Source organism: Anomaloglossus baeobatrachus, chromosome 6, assembly GCF_048569485.1.
Source record: "Anomaloglossus baeobatrachus isolate aAnoBae1 chromosome 6, aAnoBae1.hap1, whole genome shotgun sequence".
NCBI lineage: Eukaryota > Metazoa > Chordata > Amphibia > Anura > Aromobatidae > Anomaloglossus > Anomaloglossus baeobatrachus.
The window spans coordinates 137,432,262-137,454,135 of NC_134358.1; the positions used below are offsets into that span (position 1 = coordinate 137,432,262).

Below are 21,874 nucleotides of genomic sequence, written 5' to 3' on the forward strand. Positions count from 1 at the left end.
TATCAATACGGCAGCTTCACATGCACTCACCTGTCCTGCGACGTCGCTCTGGCCGGCATCCTGCCTCCTTCCTAAGGGGGCGGGTCGTACAACGTCACAGCCACGTCACACAGCAGGCGGCCAATCAAAGCGGAGGGGCGGAGATGAGCAGGATGTAAACATCCCGCCCACCTTCTTCCTTCCGTATAGCCGCCAGCGGCAGGTAAGGTGATGTTCCTCGCTCCTGCGGCTTCATACACAGCGATGTGTGCTGCCGCAGGAACAAGGAACAACATCTTACCTGTCGCGGCAGCGTAATTTTGAAAAAGTCGGAGCCTACACCGATGATACGACGCTTTTGCGCTCGTTAATCGTATCATCTAGGATTTACACACTACGATGTCGACAGCGACGCCGGATGTGCGTCGCTTTCGATTTGACCCCACCGACATCGCACGTGCGATGTCGCAACGTGCAAAGTACCCCTTATACTTCATACGGTCGTCCAATTTTCACATACATGTCCATTATAATCTATGGGGCTGTAAATATTTCTGTGTTCTTTTGCGGTCTTTGTATCTGTAAAATAAAGCGATATGTCTGTTTTTGATCGGAGTCACAGATCAAATTTACCCATACAGTTATATGGGATCGTAAAAATCACAGCTCATTGGCATCAGTGTACAGTCCGCGTGCCATCTGTGATTGGCAAAACGTCCCTAAGGCTATGTGCGCACGTTGCGTAATTACATGCATTATCGCTACGGCAGCGTCACACATACTTACCTGGTAGGCGGCGTTCCTGTGACTGCCGAACAATCCCTCCCTTCAAGGGTGAGGGACGTTCGGCATCACAGTGACGTCACCGCAACGTCACTAAGCGGCCGGCCAATCAAAGCGGAGGGGCGGAGATGAGCAGGACGTAACATCCCGCTCACCTCCTTCCTTCCGCATTGCGGCCGGCGGCAGGTAAGGAGACGTTCATCGCTCCTGCGGTGTCACACATAGCGATGTGTGCTGCCGCATGAGCGATGAACCACCTGGATAATCAACCATTACTGATTTTTGCGTTTGGGACGACCTCTCCATGGTGAACGATTTTCACCATTTTTGAGGTCGCTTAAGGTCGCTGGTCAGTGTCACACGCTGCGATATCTGTTATGACACCGGATGTGCGTCACTAACAACGTGACCCCGGTGACAAAACATTAACGATATCGTAGCATGTAAAGCCCCCTTTAGTCTTCGTGTAGACTTTTGTACTTGGCACTTGCAGTTTGCTTTTCTGTTAGAATAGCGGTTTTGGCTTGGAGGACTTGTGTGACTGCTGCTCCATGTGGCCAGCAGCAGATGGGCGTCTGAAGCTCCTGGCATGCTGCGTTATAGGGCCTGGCACGTGCATCCTGGTAAGTGTGCACATGAGCAATGTAAGTGCAGGATTCTTACAGTAATCTCAGCCCGTAGAGAATGTTTCCACATCGCCCACAATGACCAGGGATGCGTGTGTGTAATGTACTGGGCAGGCAGCTCTCCATAAGCTCCGTATTCTTATCCTTTACACACTGCGAATGTATAGCAATGTCTCGTCTCTACCCTCCAGGCACGGCTGGGCAGAAGCAATGGCAAGCATCAGAAGTCCCCATGTGAAGTATATCTGTCCACATGCGTAAGTGTAATGTCTCTGCATGTTAGAATAGTAAATATAATCTATTGTATTATCTAGATGGAGTCTTTTTTTCCTGTTCATAAACCAGAATATTATCATTGCTGCTGTAATGTGCAGTCTTGCCTGACATATCTATTGGCTTTCTTGTTTCCTGTCTTGGCTTCTCACCTCCAGCTTATCTGCCATGATATCACAATTACATGCTATAATGCCGGTGTTCACTCAGCTTACTGCTGCCAGTCCTAGCTGAAGGCATTATAGGGTTAATTTCTTATAATCTAGACATGGGGTGCCCATCCTGTGGCTCGCAGCTGTCTGCCAGCTTGTTGCATTTGCACCAGGTCTCCAGACGGTGACATTTTTGAGTAGACGCACATAGAAGAGCAGGTCTGAATAGAGGTATACCCTGCATGTTGGTGTACTGCCTCGAAGTGGTGATTTCTGTGAAAAAGCTTTGGCTGTCATCATACTTGTAATGGGGGCTCTGGGTATCACTACTGTGAGGGGTGGGAGCGAACCTCTCTCTGAGCGGACTGTGTGGACCTCGCCAGCCTCTCTCTCTGAGCTGTGTGGGCCTCGCCAGCCTCTCTCTGAGCGGACTGTGTGGACCTCGCCAGCCTCTCTCTCTGAGCTGTGTGGGCCTCGCCAGCCTTGGTCTCTGAGCTGACTGTGTGTTGGAGACCACAGATCTAGACTGTAGACGCATCAACACCATTGTTTTTCAGGCCCTGTAAAACTACAGTTGTACTTCTTTAATTCCAGGCCCATCATGCCAGTTTCGCTGAATATGAACATGGCAATGCCGTCCTGGTGAGTAATGACACGCCGCGCCTGTGAAGGTCCTATTTTCTTATTTAATATTTGAATAATTGTAGTGACATTACTACTGTGTCAGTATGTACTTTTTTTTCCTCTCTTAGTCTATGTGCGCACTTACCGGATTTTGCCGCGGATTTTCCGCGGATTTGCTGCATGTTTCGCTGCAGAAAATGTTCATAACATCTCTGCAGTGAATCACCAGCAAATCCTATGGAGAAAAAAAATCCTGTGCGCACTGGGCGGAATTTGACAGCTGCATGTTTTGCTGCGGGAATCCCGCAGCAAAAACAAGTGCATGTCACTTCTTTTCCACACGTCGCTGCGGGATTTCACTCCATTGACTCCAATGTTAATCATGAAATCCCGCAGGGAATAACGCAGGCAGCAAATTCTGTGCGGTTCACTGCGTTTTCCTGCATTATTCCCTGCGGTATTTCGCGGTTTACCTCCGGTAATGTGCATCGCTTGTCTGCGGTTTTGCAGGGAAGTGATGTCATTACAGGAAGAGGAAGCCGTGCAGAGTAAACACACACAGACATCACAGACACACACAGATCACACACACACAGACATCACAGACACATAGAACATAGACACAGACACATAGAACACACATAGAAAGAAAACGGAAATATAGGAAAAAAAGAACGTGGGCTCCGCTGCATATTTACCTTCCAGCCGAGGTAAGCACACAGCGGCGGCCCGGTATCCTCAGGCTGGGGAGGGAGAGGGGCAGGGATAATGTCCCCCGCCTCACTCCCCCTCCGGCAGCCAAGAATATCAGCCGCAGCTGCCCCGGCACTGTCGCATGCATTATGCGGCACTACCGGCGTGTCCTCGGCTCTTCTTGCCACCGTGTAGCAGTGGTGGAAAGGTAATACAAGGGGTTAATGGTGGTGGATCACCGCCATTAACTCCAGGCTTGATCATGGCAGCGTCTATGTGACAGCTGACATGATCAACCCGTAAGTAAAGTGAAAAAAACACAGACACCGAAAAATCCTTTATTTTAAATAAAACAAACAAGCCTCGTTCACCATTTTATTAACCCCCCCCCCCCCGAAACAAAGCTCCGGCGTAATCCACAGCTCCGACGTCCTGCGCTGTTTCCATCCAGCCGCGACTGACACACAGCGCTGAATGAAAGCAGCAGACAGCAGAGGTAATTACCGGTCATTTCCCACGGCCGGTAATGTGAACTCACTGCCGACCGTGGGAAATGCAGCGATCTGTCCTCTATCTATCTATCTATCTATCTATCTATCTATCTATCTATCCCTCTATCTATTCTTCTGTCTATCTACTATCTCAGGATTAAATGACTTTTTTTTTTTTTTTTCAATGTGCTTTATTGCATTGAATGCAATAAAGCACATCCCAACCCGCACGCGGCAATACCGCGAATAATACCGCGGTAAAACCGCGGCAAACCGCATGCGGTTTTCGGGTGCGGTTTCCCGCGGTTTTTTACCGCGGGTGCGGTAATCTTTGAAGGCATGCGGAATTTTCTCAAGAAAATTCCACTTCCCAGTGTGCACATAGCCTAATTCTCTCCTCAGCAGCTCCCCTCTACAGTCAGTCAGCAGAATGCGGCTAATGTTGGGTGCGGCTGTAGTCTTCCTCACATCACCATGTGTAGATGCCCCATGTGATTCTATGGTTCGCAGCTACACCCTGATAATACAAAGTGCTGTTATAATCCATGCTTCTGTCAGTGCTGCAGGTGGGCCTTGAGGACTGGAGTTGGGGACCTCTGCTCTATATGATGATGTTTTCTCTTTGGGAATTGTAAAAGGGCAAATATCTGCATAGATAAAGCGGTGCTCCTAGCAGGACACCCCCCTTTTGTAGAGCGAATGTCCTGATATTGAACTGATATATCCAGGAAAGCTGAATACATTTTCCCTTTATCAGATTATCAATTATACAAGTATTTGAGTAATTAAAGGGGGATTCCCATCTCCAAGATCCTATGCCAATATGTAGTAACTGTAATAATAATATTAGCAAATACCTCCAATTAGAAATGTATTATAATTCTCCTGATTAGCTATATCACTTACCTCATGTGCAGGGCATTACAGTAGCTTACGTATACAGGTTCCGTCCACTAGTAACTAACTGACTATATGCGTGCTCATAACCATGGATACCTAGGCTACTGTAATACCCTGCAAATGAGGTAAGTGACATAGCTTATCAGGAGAACTATACTACATTTCTATATGAAGATATTTGCTAATTTTATTCTCATTACACCTACTATATATTGGGATAGGATCTTTGAGCTGGGAATACCCTTTTAATGACCGTACCGTAGTGAGCACCTTTTCTTGCAGTGTCTTACCGGGACATTCCTCTGACATCTATAGGTCCAGCAGGTAACCTTCTTCCTCCTTGTATTTTGGTATATTGTGACATTAAGGAGGCTATACACATTAAACTAATGTAATCCAATCTCATGGATTTTATTGGGGGCGTGTGGCCGTCGATCTAAAGGCCCAGTCACACACAACGACTTACCAGCGATCCCGAAAACGATGCGACCTGATAGGGATCGCAGGTAAGTCGCTGGGAGGTCGCAGGTGAGATGTCACACAGTCAGATCTTACCAGCGATGCAGGAACAATACAGGTCGCAGTAGCGACCTGTATAACGATCTCAGCAGTCACTGTGACCCTGTCCCACAGTGTCAAACACAGCGATGTGTCCTGCCCAGCAGGACATCGCCTTTGAAGAAAATGGCCTGGACCATTCGGCAACGACCGGCGACCTCACAGCAAGGGCCTGATCGCTGGTAGGTGTCACACATAACGAGATCGCTAACGGGATCACTACTGCGTGACAGAAAGCGTGACTCAGCTGCGATCTCGCTAGCGATCTCGTTATGTGTGACGGTACCTTAAGGCGTATTAGATGTTTGCAGGTGACATGGTACAAACAAGGATTAGAGATATTGCATTTTAACATGCCAAATGCTTTGTTTTCAATGGAGATAAGCCGTACCCAGTTTGACAGCAGTTTGTTTACCTCTTATCTTTAGGCACATATGCACACTCAGCTGAACGGAGTGTGCATGTCTCTGGGGAGCTAAGTAGGAATGGCTACTCCTCCAGCTGATGGCTACTGAGGACGTATGGCCATTATAGTGTTGATTTGAGATCCCTCTCCGTTCATTTAGCAGTTTTCTCGTGTCACGGCAGACTGGATGCAGTTTGCAGCACGATGACTGCAGCTTTGTTTTTCAGCTTTTCTATCCAAATGTAGGCCAAGTATTAGTGATCCTTTTCTTTTGGCTAGCTTAGCAGGTGTTGCCATATGCCACTGTATTAGATTGGCTCTTACTCGGGAGTCTCATACAGAATCCATGTGCTTTTATCTGGACTGTTGTCATGTAATACCCTATAAGATTAGAGCCAGACATGTCACATTATTATCTTGAAGGAAAGGTGGGTATTAATTTTGCTTTATTCAGTTTTAAGCTTTCGATCAATAAAAATGGCTGTCAAAAAGGGCCAATCACTAATCTTGTGTGATCAGCCACCCTGTCCCTCATCTGTCACAGAGCTGCACATTATATTAGTATACATACCACCAACATAGTCTACTGCGCTGTACACAGATGGCCTTACAGGGAATCTGGCAGAACAATACCAACCCCCCAACTGGTTATATGGCCCTGTTGCTCTGTGATAGACCGTGTCATCCATACCTTTTATTTATCATCTGTTGCTCCCTAATTCACAACTTGCTGACCATAGATTAATGTGTATGGCCGCCTTTAAATCACAATGTACAGAAACATAGGAATGAAGTAGGTTTGATGCAGCATAGGCTGCTTTCACACATCCGGATTTTGCAGTGCAGCTCAATCCGGCTCAAAAACCTATGCAACGGATGCGGCGAAAAAAAACGGATCCGTTGCATAAGTTTTTCCATGCGGCCCGTCCGTTTTTTGACGGATGCGGCTTGATACTGAGCATGCGTTTTTTGCCGCAGGACGCCGCATCCAGCGTCCATAGGCTTGCATTGTAAATTGCGCCGGATCCGGCGCGATGCGTTTTTTTCGGCGCACAAAAAGGCGTGCCAGGCAACGTTCCGGCCGCCGCATGGGCTAAATATGCCGCATCCGGCAAAAAACGGACGAAACGCAAGGCTATGCGGCACAATATGGCGCTAATGCAAGTCTATGCGGAAAAAACGCAACCGCCGGCAAAAAAAAAAAAGTTTGTGTTTTTTCTGCAAAGCGCCGTATTGTGCCGCACTGCAAAAACCGGATGTGTGAAAGCAGCCATATCGATGTCAGATGAGTCTCCAAAGCCTCTTGCTCAATTTGGTGATTGTGTCTGCAAGCCAGTGAGCTGTCCATCATGCAGAAGATTGGGCGGGGGAGGCGGAGGCTGGGAAGAGCTGTGACACGCCCAGAGCACTTAAGCCTCCTTTGTTTACAAATTAAAGCAGATCATTTTCATTCAAGGAGCAACAGATTGCATAAGTAAAGGTGTAGACACCATTATCTTTCAGACAGAAACTTGTCCATGGAAACAGTTTGGAGGGTTCCCTTTGACTGATTTTTTTTAACTTCCATTGGTCCCTGTGCCCATCAGGGCTCACAATCTAAATTCCAAAAACAGACTGATTTCATAGGTTTCCTTCCAGACTTCAAGCTAATGTAACACAGAACATACACCTCCAAATATTGTCAATAGTTGAAGAAACCGATAAACCAAGTGAGTGGTCCTGTACCTACACTATGTCCTAGGTGGTCTCCTAAAGATGCTAATGGCTACTCTAGATGATATATACGGTAGGTTCGGCTAGGCTCTCCTGTAACAGAAGATACATTTCCCAAATCTAGCAAAGTGGTATTGTATTACTAGTGTGATGAACAGTGGGACCCGATTTTTATGAGAAAAGGGGATCCCAAGTTCCCTGTGTAAGTGGTGATGTGGGTTTATGATCACTACTGCATTCACTGTCTGTGGGAGCAGTGATAATACATGTACACTATGGCTCCAGTATAAATGCATAGAGCTCTATTCACTTCCATTAGAGCCATGGTGTATATGTATGACCAGCACTCTTTTCACTTCCCTTGGGGCCATAGCGTACATGTATACCTGGTTGCTTCTGCACTTTTTTTTACCACACTTTTTCCTTCCACTCAACTTTCCATTAATATGCTTGGATGCAGCTCTCTGTCAACAGCCAGCTTCTTTACCAATGACCTTTTGTGGCTTACCCTCCTTGTGGAGTGTGTCAATGACTGCCTTCTGGACATCTGTGAAGTCAGCAGTCTTCCCCATGATTGTGTAGCCTACAGAGCCAGACTAAGGGACCATTTTAAACGCTTAGGAAGCCTTTACAGGTGTTTTGTGGTAATTCTAATTTTCTGAGATAATGACTTTTGGGTTTTCATTGGCTGTAAGCCATAATAATCAACATTAACAAAAATAAACACTTGCAATAGATCTCTCTGTAATGACTCTATATAATATGTGTGTTTCCCTTTTTGTATTGAATTACTGAAATAAATTAACTTTTCGATGATATTCTAGCCTCCGATATAGACAAGATAAGGAAATGTTCCCTGTTTTTATAGTAGTAATCATCATTGCCTGTTCCTCGGCTTTGGACTTTGCAGTATCATAAATTGAATGAGAGTGCTTTAAATGGATTAGATGGATCGGAGATCTCGACTGCTACAGATTAAGAGGGAGTCGTGAGAGCGAGCTCCTGTGCCCGTAATGTGGCCGCTATATGGAATAGGCAGTGTGATGGTTAATGCTCAGCGCCCCTTTATAAACTGTTCCTCTTGCATTAATACTGTATATGTTTTCCCCGTTTCTCGGATTGTAAGGCCTAGATCTCCTTAATATTACAGGTAGTGGCAGTCTCCTGCTGCACCTCCGTCAGGGGACACTAACTGTCTCCGCTTCCTTCTAATTAATTTTTAAATGACAATATAATTAAAAATTCAGCGTCCGCAGGGTGAAGCCGGCTTAGTGTTGTCTGGAAACAACATGACACAAGCGTAATGGTCCATCAGGCTTTCGGAGTAGTTTGCTCCGCAGGATATTAATGCAGTTGTATTAGGGAATATAATGCCAGGCGCACATAATGAATCCGCCTCCTCTAATTACAGTGGATACCTGCGGCCTGATACTTAATGACCTGTGTTAAATACGTTGTTGTTTTAGGTTTGATATAATTGGATTGTCTCCGGACGCACAGGAAGATGATACCGGCATCAAGCAGGCCGCGGAGAATAGTAAGACGGCTTACTTTTCTATTGCACTATCTGAACCTTGCCCATATAGAAGTCTTGGCAAGCATGTGGCTATAAAGGCGCCGTATTTGCTATGGTCAATAGTGATACAATCGGTATCAGATCGTCAGCAGGCGCATCACTGCCAGGAGCTGATCCCACGATTGTTCACAGCCCCTGGCAGTCACGGGATTGCTGATGTCTGGCAGAAAGGGCTGGTGATAGAGGCGTTGAGGATTCTGGGACTTCAAGTATTTTTTGTTTTTTTTATTAAAGACCCCAAAACATATTTAGTATAAAGTCAGCTGAACATTCCAATGTGTGTGTCAGGGCCTCTCAAATATCTAAATTTAATGCTGTAACCCTTTTTTGTTATTTCGGAGATGAGCCCTTTCCTTTGGTGTCTGCTCTCCCCTATGAACACACATGGCTGAGCTGAATGTTCGTGTGTGGTGGAGGTGGGAAAGCGAACGGACGCCCAAATGAGCGCCCAGCTGTCAGCTATCGAGTGTGAATGGTCAGATATAGTCCCAGTGCCAACCCAGAAGTGAATCCGGATCATAGGGGAATGAGGAAGATGTCAGACTGAGCCTGGGTTACCAACTAACTGGCCAGGATAGTCCGTAAAAATAGGGCACTTTTTTGTCCAAAAATATTTTCAATGTGACCTTCAATTTTTTTGAAGCTGAAGAAACTTATACTGACTATTTTGACACTAATTATCATCATTTTACAGTGAATGAAGTTAAAGGGAACCTGTCAGATCCACTGTGCCCCCAGAACCACCAGCAGCAGCAGCTATGTGTACCGGTCTAAATTCCCCTCCTAACAGTCCCTTCATTACATAGAAAAAGGACTGACTAGTCGGTGAGGTGTTAGATCCCCATGCTAGTAAGCCCATCTAGCATGTTATCACGCCTCTGTGGGAATGATAACCTGACCTACAAGAGTCTGCATCATTGTCCTCGCCATACAAAACGCGTGCGTGCGGCTTTACTTCCTCACATCACTGAGCTTCTGAAGCCGGGTATACCTGTCCGGGCTCCAGAGGCGCACTATGCAGGACAGTAAGCGCGAGCTTTGTATGGCGCTGGTGATGACGCCGGCTCTTGTAGGTCATGCTGTCACGCCCACAGGCAGGGGTGTGATAATATGCTAGGTTGGCTGACTAGTCTGGAGAACTAACGCCCCATCAATTAGTCAAGGGGGTCATTTGCATATCACAAATGGACTTTGGACTGTTAGGAAGGGACTTTCCATAGGTACACACAGCTGCTGGTGATTCTAGAGGACCTGACAGGTTCCTTTTTAATGTCTTCATATCAGAATTATGGGCTGTAGACATGGATCACTTAATCATAATGATTTATTAAGGTTTGTCAGTGAGCCAGTAAAAATAGTCTGTCTATGATTTTTTTTTTTTTTTTTTTCTTTTGATAAGCTGCCCAGAAAAAAATATAAAGCCAGGTTGGTAACCCTGGACCGAGCGTGGGATGCCATATTGCACTAGCACAGTTAGGAACAATATGTTGGCACTCTCCATAGAATACCATAGAGGTCTGTGGGAGACACGGAAAGAATTGTGCAGTGTAGATGAGAATAACCCTGTAATGGATGAGAGAAGCCTTTCATGAAATTTACCCCTGATGACCACCTGTACTTTATATACTGTAGGCCACATCTTTAGCTTCTCAACTCTTTTATCATCTTATTACTCAGATTATTTCAGAAATGTCTGTACCAATGTATTCCTTGTGAAGAATTCTGATCTGGATGTAATTATTCCTAGTTGTCATCAGTTTGCAGATTCTGATCCTACATGTCATCACATTCTGCCGCCTGCGTGTTGGAGTATTGCTGTGCAGTGTGGCAGGGCTTGTCTTTCCCTCCATAGTTATCATGTCTCCATATTCATCCCGCCTACTTACTTCTGACAATCCTTTGTTCTTTCTGCAGTCTTCCAGCGTGATGTGTGACGTGAGGGTGCACGCTCAATGAATGCAATGCATCTGATCATTGTTGAATTATGTGTCTCAATACCAGAATTTTCTTGTGTATAACCACCAGTTTGATTTTTATTTTCTTCCATTAGTTAAAGCACTAATAGATCAAGAAGTGAAAAATGGAATACCCTCAAGCAGGATCATCTTGGGAGGATTCTCTCAGGTAAGAGCAGTGTAGTTGTGCTCGATGCTGACAAGATTATGACCACTCTTAAAGTAAATGTATGGATCATGTGCCGTTTTATTGTCCGTATTTTTCTAATTTAATGCTTTTATCAGACATGGTTTCCTTTTACTTCTAGCAGCGTTTAAAGGTAACTAGTAGGGATGATCGAATATCAAATATTCGGCTTCGCGAATATCTGACAAATAGTTCGCCGCTATGCGAATATTTGATGCGCAATGTAAGTCTATGGGAAACCCAAATAGTTGCTATTCAGCAACTATTTGGGTTTCCCATAGACTTACATTGCGCATCGAATATTCGCAAATGGTCGAATAGCAGCGACCTATTCAGCCAATATGGACGTTGCCGAATAGTTGCGGTATTCGATCATCCCTAGTAACTAGCCTTTTGCCATTTTAAACTTCCTCATCAAAAGTCTCTAGCATCAGAAAGTGACACGTTGGTTAAATCACTTTTTTTTTATATTACATGTATTTGTGAAAAAAGTTGATTAGTGTTTTTGTTTTGTTTTTTTTTTTTCTTTTCAATATTCCTAACTATAGGTAAAAAAACAAACATAATATATTGCAATTTTCCTGCTGAGCACTAAGCCTTATACTAGACCAATCTTCCCTGTACTATCCAAAAATTTCAGCAGTCTCATTATCATCACAGACAGGTACACAGTGAAAAGTAAAGCCTGCTTTACACGTTACGATTAAGCATACGATATCGTATGCGATCGTAACCTCCCCCATCGTATGTGCGGCACGTTCAATTTGTTGAACGTGTCACACAAACGATTATTTGCCGTCACACGTACTTATCCATCCATACGACCTCGATGTGGGCGGCGAACATCCACTTCCTGGAGTGGGAGGGACGTTCGGCGTCACATCGACGTCATGCGGTGGCCGGCCAATAGAAGCGGAGGGGTGGAGCTGAGCGGGACGTAAACATCCCGCCCACCTCCTTCCTTTCGCATTGCCGGCGGGAGCCGCAGGACGCAGGTAAGATCTGTTCATCGTTCCCGGGGTGTCACACACTGCGATGTGTGCTGCCTCGGGAACATTGAACAACCTCACGTTCAATTTTTAGGAATTGAATGACGTTTATGCGATGATCGTTTTAACGTTCAATCGCACGTAGCTGTCACACACTGCAATGTACCTTACGATGCGAATGTGCGTCACTTACGACGTGACCCCCGCCGACACATCGTAAGATATATTGTAGCGTGTAAAGCGGGCTTAACACTCCCATATACAGGAAATAACACAGGCTCTACCATTCTCAACACTTAATGTTCACCACCTCCCCCTGCCTTTACAATGATCTTTGCCCAGATCGACAGGTGTGCTGAGCTTCATTTTTTTCCTTTTTTCCCAGATAAGAGCATTTTCGGAAAAGGTTCTTTTACAAAAAGAGGGGTGTGATTCGGTCTGTCGCTGCTAATGTCCATGTCTGTAGTAGCAAGTCATAGTGTTTTATTAGACCTATCAGCCAGTGAAGATTGCAAGATTTGTTTTACTACTGTTTGTGTGCTTATTAATATAAAAATGAAATTTAGAAAAAAAAAATAATAAAACACATTTTTAACATCAAAATTAAACAATAGATAATTCTTCTGATGAGCCATTTTATTTAAAACTTTATAATACAGTGTCCTCAGTTCATCATGATCAGCCGTGTTTACATGGTGTTGATGAGGGCGTGTGTTGGCGTGATACGCGCACTCCTCTTAATGACTCAGGAGTATCTGACAAGTGGCGTGCGCCTTGCCACTAATCTAACGCCACCAAAGCTGGCGAACCTGGTGTGAAATAGGCAAAGCCTCAACATTTTTACAATTGTTTTTTAAAGTGATTTACGTCAGAATTCTGGCATAATCACCGTGATGAATCGGGGCCAATGTATGTAAATTACTTGAGTGGAGTCCAACTTTATCTGGAGGGTGTGCAGAACTTTTGGCTGTAAGCACACACACCAGATGCCGCTCGATTCCTGTAATTTATAGCATGTGGTGTATTGTATTCTGGTTTTGCTTTTTTGTGTGATGCTAGGTCTGAGGCTTTCCGCAAGGGCTTTGTCTTCTATTCCTAGCAAGAAAATAAATCTAGTGGTAGATTTCCTCTAATGGGTACTTCCTAAATAACTTAATTTAGTTAATTATCTTGCTTAAAAATTAAGAAAATTACTCTAAAGGGTGCTTTACACCTTGCGACATCGCTAGCGATAGCACCCGACCCCGTCGGTGGCACGATATGTGGTGATTGCTGCCATAGCGAACATTATCGCTACGGCAGCGTCACACGCACATACCTGGTCAGCGACATCGCTGTGACGGCAAAACAATCCCTCCCTCAAGGAGAAGGTGCATTCGGCGTCACAGCGACGTCACTAAGCGGCCGGCCAATAGAAGCGGAGGGGCGGAGATGAGTGGGACATTACATCCCGCCCACCTCCTTCCTTCCGCATTGCCGGTGGAGGCAGGTAAGGAGATGTTGGTCGTTCTTGCTGTGTCACACATAGCGATGTGTGGTGCCGCAGGAGCGACGAACAACATCGTACCTGCTGCAGCAACCATATTAAGGAAATGAGCGACGTGTCAACGAGCAACGCTTTTTCACGTTTTTTATGCTCGTTGATCGTCACTCATTTGTGTTACACACTGCGATGTCGGTAACTGCGCCGGATGTGCGTCACTAACGACGTGACTCCGACGATATATCGTTACCAATATCGCAGCGTGTAAAGCCCCCTTAAGGCTGTGTGCCCGTGTTCAGTGTTCTCAGCGTTTTGGAAGCAACGTGCTTCAGTGGCATCGAAAACGCTGCAATGTACAGTACAAGCACAGTGGATGGGATTTCCAGAAATCCCATGCTCACTGCGTGTACGGCCGAAGCGTAAACTGACCTGTGCGGCGACTTTCCGAGCTGCAAGCATGTCAATTGATTACTGTGGAGTCGCAAGCGTCCTCCGTAGGGTGAACACAAGTGATAGACTGCAGTGCCCCGAACCCTGATTGGGGGCACTAGCAGTTGAGGTCTCCTGCAGAGGAGACTCATGGCCCCGCAGGTCAGGACCCTCCGCATCCAGGACGTAGCGGGTCCTGATCGTGAACACATAGCCTTTTTTGGCTTTTCTTCTGCTGCCCTTTGTCCTGTTGACAGCGGTGATTACAACATGTGACCACTGCAGACAATCAATGGACTTAGTACTCATCTCAGTGTAGGTGGCATACCACAAGGTATCCTGGAGGGAAATCAAGAGCCTTGGTCTTTAACCTGTTGGAGCTGTCCACAATATGCGGACATCATATCTGGCAGGTTATATTCTGGGTATGGATGGACAGCTCACAGTCTGTTCATGGTCAGTGCCTGTGAGAACTCCACTTACACAAAACAGTCTGACTAAGGCTATGTGCACACGTTGCATAATTTCATGGGTTTACACTACATATTGGACTGCAATGTAAACGCATGCGTTCTGTGTCCCCTGCACAGTCTATGAAGATAGTGCATAATCCATCCGCACGTTGCATTTGAGAACGCAGCGATTTGGATGCTGAAATTTTGATCCAAATCGCTGCGTTCAAAAAAGCAACATGTCACTTTTCTTCATCGTTCCTTATGGGAGACCCAGACCATGGGTGTATAGCTTCTGCCTCCGGAGGACACACAAAGTACTACACTAAAAAGTGTAGCTCCTCCCTCCTAGCATATACACCCCCTGGTAGTCAGTCCTAGCCAGTTTCAATGCTTTGTGTTCAGGAGGTCACACACACATGCATTCTCTGATTTTTTGATTTTTTGGATTTCAAAGATTTGGAAGAAAAGCGGGTCCAGTCTGGACTCCCGGCATGTCCCTTCTCACCCCACTGTGTCGGCGGTGCTGTTAAGGTTGATTTTACAAGGCTGGAGCCTTCACATGCCACGCTCCTTCACCATCCCCTGGGGCTCTGGCTTGAAGTGGGAGCCATCACGGTTCTCACTGCTTTGCAGGAGACCGGTCTCCATCCGCAGCCCTGTTCAGGATTCTGCCGGACGGAGCGTTTCACTTCCCCCAGGGACATGGCCCTGCGTCTCAAAAGCTAAGTATTGAGACGCTTTTACCACAGAAAGTGGTCTTTCCAGGGGTCCCTTGTACTTTATTTATTGGGGGGAGTGTGTTATATGATTGTGGTAACATTTCCGGCCGGTTCTCCAGTTTTCACTGGAGAACCGCGCCGATGGTGCCTGCACGCTGGCTGCATGTTTAAATCTAGGCCCCGGCTTCGCCTGAGGCCTAGTTTCGGTTTCACTGCCCCTGCATATTAGTTATGCAGTGGGACAGTGTGGCTCCGCCCAGCGGCTGTGCAGCACAGGGAACGGACATTCCTCACTGAGGAAAGATTCCCTCCCCTGTATACCTCATTTGCCCGCTCTCAGAGTAGGCCCCGCCCCCTCTCCTCGCTCCGGTCGCCATTTTCTCAGCGTTCTCCATGTCTGCATAGGCACAGAGATACCACATTGTGACAAATGGGGGCCTGGGCTGGGGGGCTGGAGGGCACAGAAATGTATGTTAAACGGTCTGGCAAGCCACAACCTCCAGTTGTGCAGCTGCTTATATTCTCTGTTTATATACTCTGTTGGGGGTCATTCTGGAGATGCATTCTCTCACAGAGCCCCCACGTCTGCAGCATGTCTCACATCAGAGCAAGGCTGCAAGGCTGTTCTTAATATGCACTGCATGTAGACTCGTACTGCCTGTACTGAGCACATAAACACAGTGGTCCCTCAGCCTGGAGGCTCATCAGTGGTCCCTCCAGCTGCTCCGGTGGTGCTGAGCATGCATTAGCCCCCTTCTCAGGGCGCTTCTGCTGCTTCGGCTCGCTCAGCAAAGCTCTCAGAGGACTCTTCATCTGGTCTCAGTCCCCGTCCTCCTAAAATGGAGACGCAGGGTCCCCTGTCCTTCCCCGTCCCGCAGCTCTGATTCACGAGCTGACTCACTGGACGAGGAGGATGTCTTTACTAGGGGCTCGGACGCTACTTCATGTACCATTGATCTGTCCGAAGGTGATGCAGATGCTAATGATTTGATTGCGTCCATTATATTTGTACTGGACCTCAATCCGCCTGTATCAGGGGAGTATCCCCCCTCTGGCAGAAAGGCATCAGTATACCTTAAAGAGAACAAGGAGTGTGTTCCTTAACCACTCCAGTTTTCAGCCCACTGGACCAAGCCCAGAGCCTGTCCTGACAGACGCTCACAAAGCGTGGTTCTGATGACTGTTCCCCCTTCCACCACAGGTGGTCAAGGAGTGGGCTCATTCACCAAGGGTGGTCCCTCCGGTGTCTAGTATTTCAGCCCGGATAGTTGTATCAGTGGCTGACGGCACCTCTCTAAGGATCCCACTGTACATTAATTCTGTACTGGACCTCAATCCGCCAGTATCAGAGGAGTAACCCTCTCTGGCAAAAAGGCACCAGTTTACCTTGCCTAAGAGAACAAGGAGTGTGTTCCTTAACCACTCCAGTTTTCAGGCCACTGTGACCAACCCCAGGGTCTGCTCTGGCAAACGCTTCCCAAAGCGTGGTTCTGATGACCGTTTTCCCTTTCCACCAGAGGTGGTCAAGGAGTGGGCTCATTCACCAAAGGTGGTCCAGCCCGGACCGTTGTATCAGTGGCTGATGGCTCCTCACTTACGGCTTTGCTGTCCGCCAGGTTGTCCTTCTGGCCAAATCTGTATGGAGGCGGCAGGGGCCTCGTTCTCCCCAGCTCTTGCAGCAGTGCGGCTTCAAAGCCATCTCTGCTTCTCTGGAGGAGATGCATTCCCTCACAGGGACTCTTTGCCCGAAATGGTTGCCTTAACTTCCAGACTTCAGTCCTTTCATCCTATGCCATGTCTGCCATGCTGGAGACTCTCACCGCACTGCGGTGGCCTCGGCTAATTTACTCGCTATCCGCAAGCTCCTGTGGCTTCGGAAGTGGAGGGCGGATGCTTCTAAAGAAGTTCCTTGCTGGGCTCCCTTTTGCTGGGACCAGACTATTCGGGAACAACTGGATGAAATTAAGGAAGCTCTTGGCGGAAAGAGTTCTTCCATGTAACAAACCTAAACCAGGAAACCTGTCCAGGGCAGGAATCAGTCGAGGTTTCGTTCTTTTCGTTCCTCCATCTGATCGTTCTCTAAGCCCTCGGCCTCGTCCACTGGCTCAGCCAAGGATCGTAAACCCAAATGGCGCACGAGAAGACCGCAGGAGATGCTGCCACTAAGTCAGCCTCCTCCTGGCTTTCTGGCCACGCCAGCAACGTCCTTGGTCGGTGGCAGGCTCTCCCACTTTGGCGACGTATGGTTTTAACACGTCTCCGATCAGTGGGTGCGAGATACCATCTCCCACGGCTACAGGATAGAATTCTATCCAGCCCGCCAAACAGATTTTTTCTGCAACTCCTCCCTGCTCCAAGGCCGCCGCCTTCTCACAGGCTGTGGCATTCTTGCAGGCCACTGGAGTAATTGTGCCGGTTCCCGACTGGGAACGGTTCTGAGATTTCTGCTTAAATCTATTCCTAGTACCCGAAAAGGGCGATGCCTTCCGACCTGGATCTCAAGCTTCTCAAGCATGTTCAGGTGCGGCATTTTCGCATGGAGTCTCTGCGATCAATCAATGACCCAAGGAGATTCCCTAGCATCCATCGACATCAGAGATGCCTATCTGCATGTGCCAATCGCAGTTTCACACCAGCGTTGGCTTCGTTTTGCAATCAGAGTGGTCCAATTCGTGGCTCTTCCTTTGGGGGTTAGCCACGGCCCCTCGAGTATTCTCAAGGTCGGGGCAGCTGTGATTGCGGTCCTGCACCTCTAGGGGTTGGCAGTGATCCTTTTGTCCTGGACAGCCTTCTAGTCTGGGCTTCATCCAGTGCAAACTGTTAGCGGAGTGCCTCGCTCACTCTCACCAATTCGGGTGGGTTGTCATTCTGCCAAGCCCACTCTGACTTCGACCCAGAAGTTCATATTCCCAGGGACGCAATTCGAGACTCTGTTGGCACTTGTGAACCTGCCCTTAGTCAAACAGCAGTCCCTCCGCTGGCGGTCGACGTCGTTCCATCAGGCACCTAATACAGGTGCTGGATCAGATGGTGGTGTCAATGGAAGCGATTCCCTTGCCCAGTTCCATCTGCGTCCTCTGCGGCTGGATATTTTCCGCTGTTGGAACAAGTGGACTTCCTCCTTCCACGGGGTGGTGGCTTCGCCACAGACCAGGGGCTCGTTTCAGTGGTGGCTTCGGCCCCTCTGTCTCAGGGACGCTCCTTCCTGGCTCCGTCCCGGGTGATCCTCCCCAAGATGCTAGTCTATCCGGCTGGGGAGCAGTATATCTCCACTATGGAGCGCAGGGCACTTGGACTCTGTCCGAATCAGCCCTCTGGATCAATGTGCTGGAAATCAGAGCTGTGTTTCTAGCTCTCTAAGCCTTTCACCATCTGTTGGCGGCCAGGCACATTCGAGTCCAGTCAGACAACGCTACAGCGTTTGCCTACATCAACCTCCAGGGCGGGACACTCAGCCGCCTGGCAATGTTGGAGGTTCATCGCATTCTTCAGTGGACGGAGGACTCCTAGTCCACCATATCCGCAGTCCACATCCCGGACGTGGAAAACTGGGAGGCAGATTGTCTCAGCCGTCAAACCGTGGCTCCACGATCCTCAGGTTTTTGCGGCAGACGCACTGGTTCAAGTTTGGTCCCAGCTTCGTCTCTTACGTGTTTCACCCTCTAGTTCTTGCCCAGAGTCCTGCGCAAGATCAGAAAGGAGGGCCGTCGGGTCATTCTCATTACTCCAGACTGACCCAGGCAAGCTTGGTACCCTGACCTGCTCCGTCTGTCCGTAGAGGTGCCATGGCATCTCCCGGACTGTCCAGACCTTCTCTCACGAGGTCCGTCTTTCCGCCAGAACCTGCTCAGATTGACGGCGTGGCGTTTGAGTCATGGATCTTGACGACTTCTGGTATCCCTCCTGAAGTCATCTCCACTATGACTCGAGCTCGGAAGTATCCTTTGGCCTTTTGGCCTTGCCGACCCTCCTGTCCCTTCTACAGTCCGGTCTGCAGCTAGGACTATCCCTCAATTCCCTTAAGGGACAGGTCTCGGCTCTGTCAGTGTTGTGCCAGCGGCGTATCGCCCGGCTGGCCCAGGTGCGCTCCTTCATGCAGGGCGCATCTCACATCATTCCGCCTTACCGGCGGCCCTTGGAGCCCTGGGACCTTAATTCGGTCCTCACGGCTTCCGGAATCCCCCCTTTGAGCCTCTTAGGGAGGTTTTCTTTATTTAGTCTTTCACAGAAAGTGGTCTTTCTAGTGGCCATAACTTCCCTCAAGAGAGTCTCTGTTTTGGCTGCACTCTCTTCGGAGTCCTCCCTTCATCAAGACAAGGTGGTTCTCCGTCCGACTCCGGATTTTCTCCCTAAGGTGGTTGCTGCTTCCACCTTAACCGGGGCATTTTCCCTGCCTTCCTTTTGTCTGGCTCCTGTTCATCGCTTTGAAAGGGCGTTGCATACTCTGGATCTGGTGCGGGCGCTCCGGATCTATGTGTCTCGCACCGCTGTTCTTAGGCGGTGCACCTCTCTTTTGTGCTGACCACTGGTCAGCGTACGGGCCTCTCGGCATTTAAGCCGACCCTGGCTCGTTGGTTTAGGTCGGCCATTTCCGATACCTACCAGTGTACTCAGTGCCTCTCCCGCCGGGGATCAAGGCACACTTGACCAGAGCTGTCGGTGCCTCTTAGGCTTTCAGGCCCAGGCTACGGCTCAGCAGGTCTGTCAGACTGCCACTTGGACTAGTCTGCATACTTTTTCAAAGCACTACCAAGTGCATGCTCTTGCTTCGGCAGATGCGAGCTTGGGCAGACGCATCCTTCAGGCGGCTGTCGCCCTTTTGTGAAGTGAGGTTTCGCCTACTTCTCAGTTTTCTGTTTTATTCCCACCCATATACTGCTTTAGAACGTCCCATGGTCTGGGTCTCCCATAAGGAACGATGAAGAAAAAGAGAATTTTGTTACTTACCGTAAATTCTTTTTCTTATAGTTCCGACATGGGAGACCCAGCACCCTCCCTGTTGCCTGTTGGCAGGTTTCTTGTTCCGTGTGTTATCACCGGCTGTTGTTGTAGACAGAGGTTCCGGTTGTTTCGGGTTTTGCTCTGTCTCTACTTGTGGGTGGATGTCCTCCTTCAGCTTTTGCACTAAACTGGCTAGGACTGGCTACCAGGGGGTGTATATGCTAGGAGGGAGGAGCTACACGTTTGAGTGTAGTACTTTGTGTGTCCTCCGGAGGCAGAAGCTATACACCCATGGTCTGGGTCTCCCATGTCGGAACTATAAGAAAAAGAATTTACGGTAAGTAACAAAATTCTCTTTATTCCGCGCTTTGGATGCTGCTCCCACTCTGTCTATGGGAGAGGCAGCATCCCGAGGGCATGAAATCTGCATCTATTCTGCAGACACACTGCATCCATTACGCAGTGTTTCTGCAGCGATTTGAAGCGCACATGCATAGCCAAATCGCTGCAGATTTTTCAGCATGGACAGGACGCAACGTGCGCACATAGCCTTAGATGGCTTAAGTGCTGCCTTATTGTAGTCATCATTGCATTGGCTTTTCAGACACTGGAGATTTGCTGTCCTTATGTCAACCAGTTCTTGCAGTAACATTAAAGAGAAGCAAATTTCAAGGTGACATCCAAAATGGCGGTAATTCCTGTTGTCACTTCTGTTTATATGGCTGCCATAACGAGACTGAATAATGCAGATATATCTGGTGGTAGAATAGTTCTGACTGCTGTAACGCCTGATCTAATAATACACGGCCATTTTTACCTTATTACATATATATCTTGGCTGAAATGTACCCTCAGCCCCTCGCTGCGCGGCTTGTGTCAGACATTGTCTTTTGTATGTTTTGTGCTGTGTCTCTGAACGATTTCCTGCAGTTATCGTGGTCCGTGCCGTCCATAATAACCTGTACCCGTGTGTCCCGCAGGGAGGCGCGCTGTCACTGTACACGGCTCTCACATCAACCCAGAAACTAGCCGGCATACTTGCCCTAAGCTGTTGGCTGCCATTAAGGACCTCTTTTCCTCAGGTAATGTAACAGCGGCCATATTGTTTGTGTACCAATCAGATGTCTGAAATCTCATTTACACTTTGCCTTTTTTTTCTGTGCGTGTTTTTGCTTTTCTGTCGCAGTCTGGCAATTTTCAGCTCTTTTTCTGGGCTTGTCACTTATTAAAATTAATGGGTGGAAAAAAAACACACACATTGTATAAAGCATTTTTCCTGCCCCCACTTTTTTTTTTTTTTTTGTTTGTTTTTTGTAACATTATTTTCTTCAGCGCTCTATTGGGAGACCCAGCCGATTGGGGTATAGCTACTGCCTCCGGAGGCCACACAAAGCACTACACTAAAAAGTGCAAGGCCCCTCCCCTTCTGGCTATACCCCCCCGTGGTATCACGGGTTCTCCAGTTTTCAAGCTTTGTGCGAAGGAGGTCAGACATCCATGCATAGCTCCACAGATTTTAGTCAGCAGTAGCTGCTGACTATTTCGGATGGAAGAAAAGAGGGCCCATATAGGGCCCCCAGCATGCTCCCTTCTCACCCGTTGATGGTGTTGTAAGGTTGAGGTACCTATTGCTGGTACGGAGGCTGGAGCCCACATGCTGCTTTCCTTCCACATCCCCCTGGGGGGCTCTGAGGAAGTGGGATCCTGCCGGCCTCAAAGCTCTGACGCCGGGCTCCATCCACAGACCCATTTGAACCTGCTGGATACGGAGCTGGAGTACCGTTCAGGGACATGGCCCTGCACCATTACAGGTACTCTGTGTCCCCGTACACACAGGCACAGCACACTCCAGACTTGCTGGGTGTGCTAGTGCGCCGGGGACAGTAAAGGGTTACAGTCACTGCAGCTTTGCTGAGTGACTTTGTGTATTGGGAACTACCGC

The 21,874-nt window shown here is 48.0% G+C and overlaps 1 protein-coding gene across 2 annotated transcripts in view; it reads left to right on the forward strand.

The window, feature by feature from the left end:
- The window catches only part of LYPLA1 (lysophospholipase 1), a 59,996-nt gene that overhangs the window by 10,458 nt on the left and 27,664 nt on the right, over positions 1 to 21,874 (forward strand). For both annotated transcript variants that reach the window (XM_075353269.1, XM_075353270.1), the window contains exons 3-7: positions 1,580 to 1,645; positions 2,408 to 2,455; positions 8,665 to 8,735; positions 10,825 to 10,898; positions 20,913 to 21,014. In XM_075353269.1, the coding sequence (XP_075209384.1) occupies positions 1,580 to 1,645; positions 2,408 to 2,455; positions 8,665 to 8,735; positions 10,825 to 10,898; positions 20,913 to 21,014 (361 nt within the window). The remainder of the gene's footprint in view (positions 1 to 1,579; positions 1,646 to 2,407; positions 2,456 to 8,664; positions 8,736 to 10,824; positions 10,899 to 20,912; positions 21,015 to 21,874) is intronic.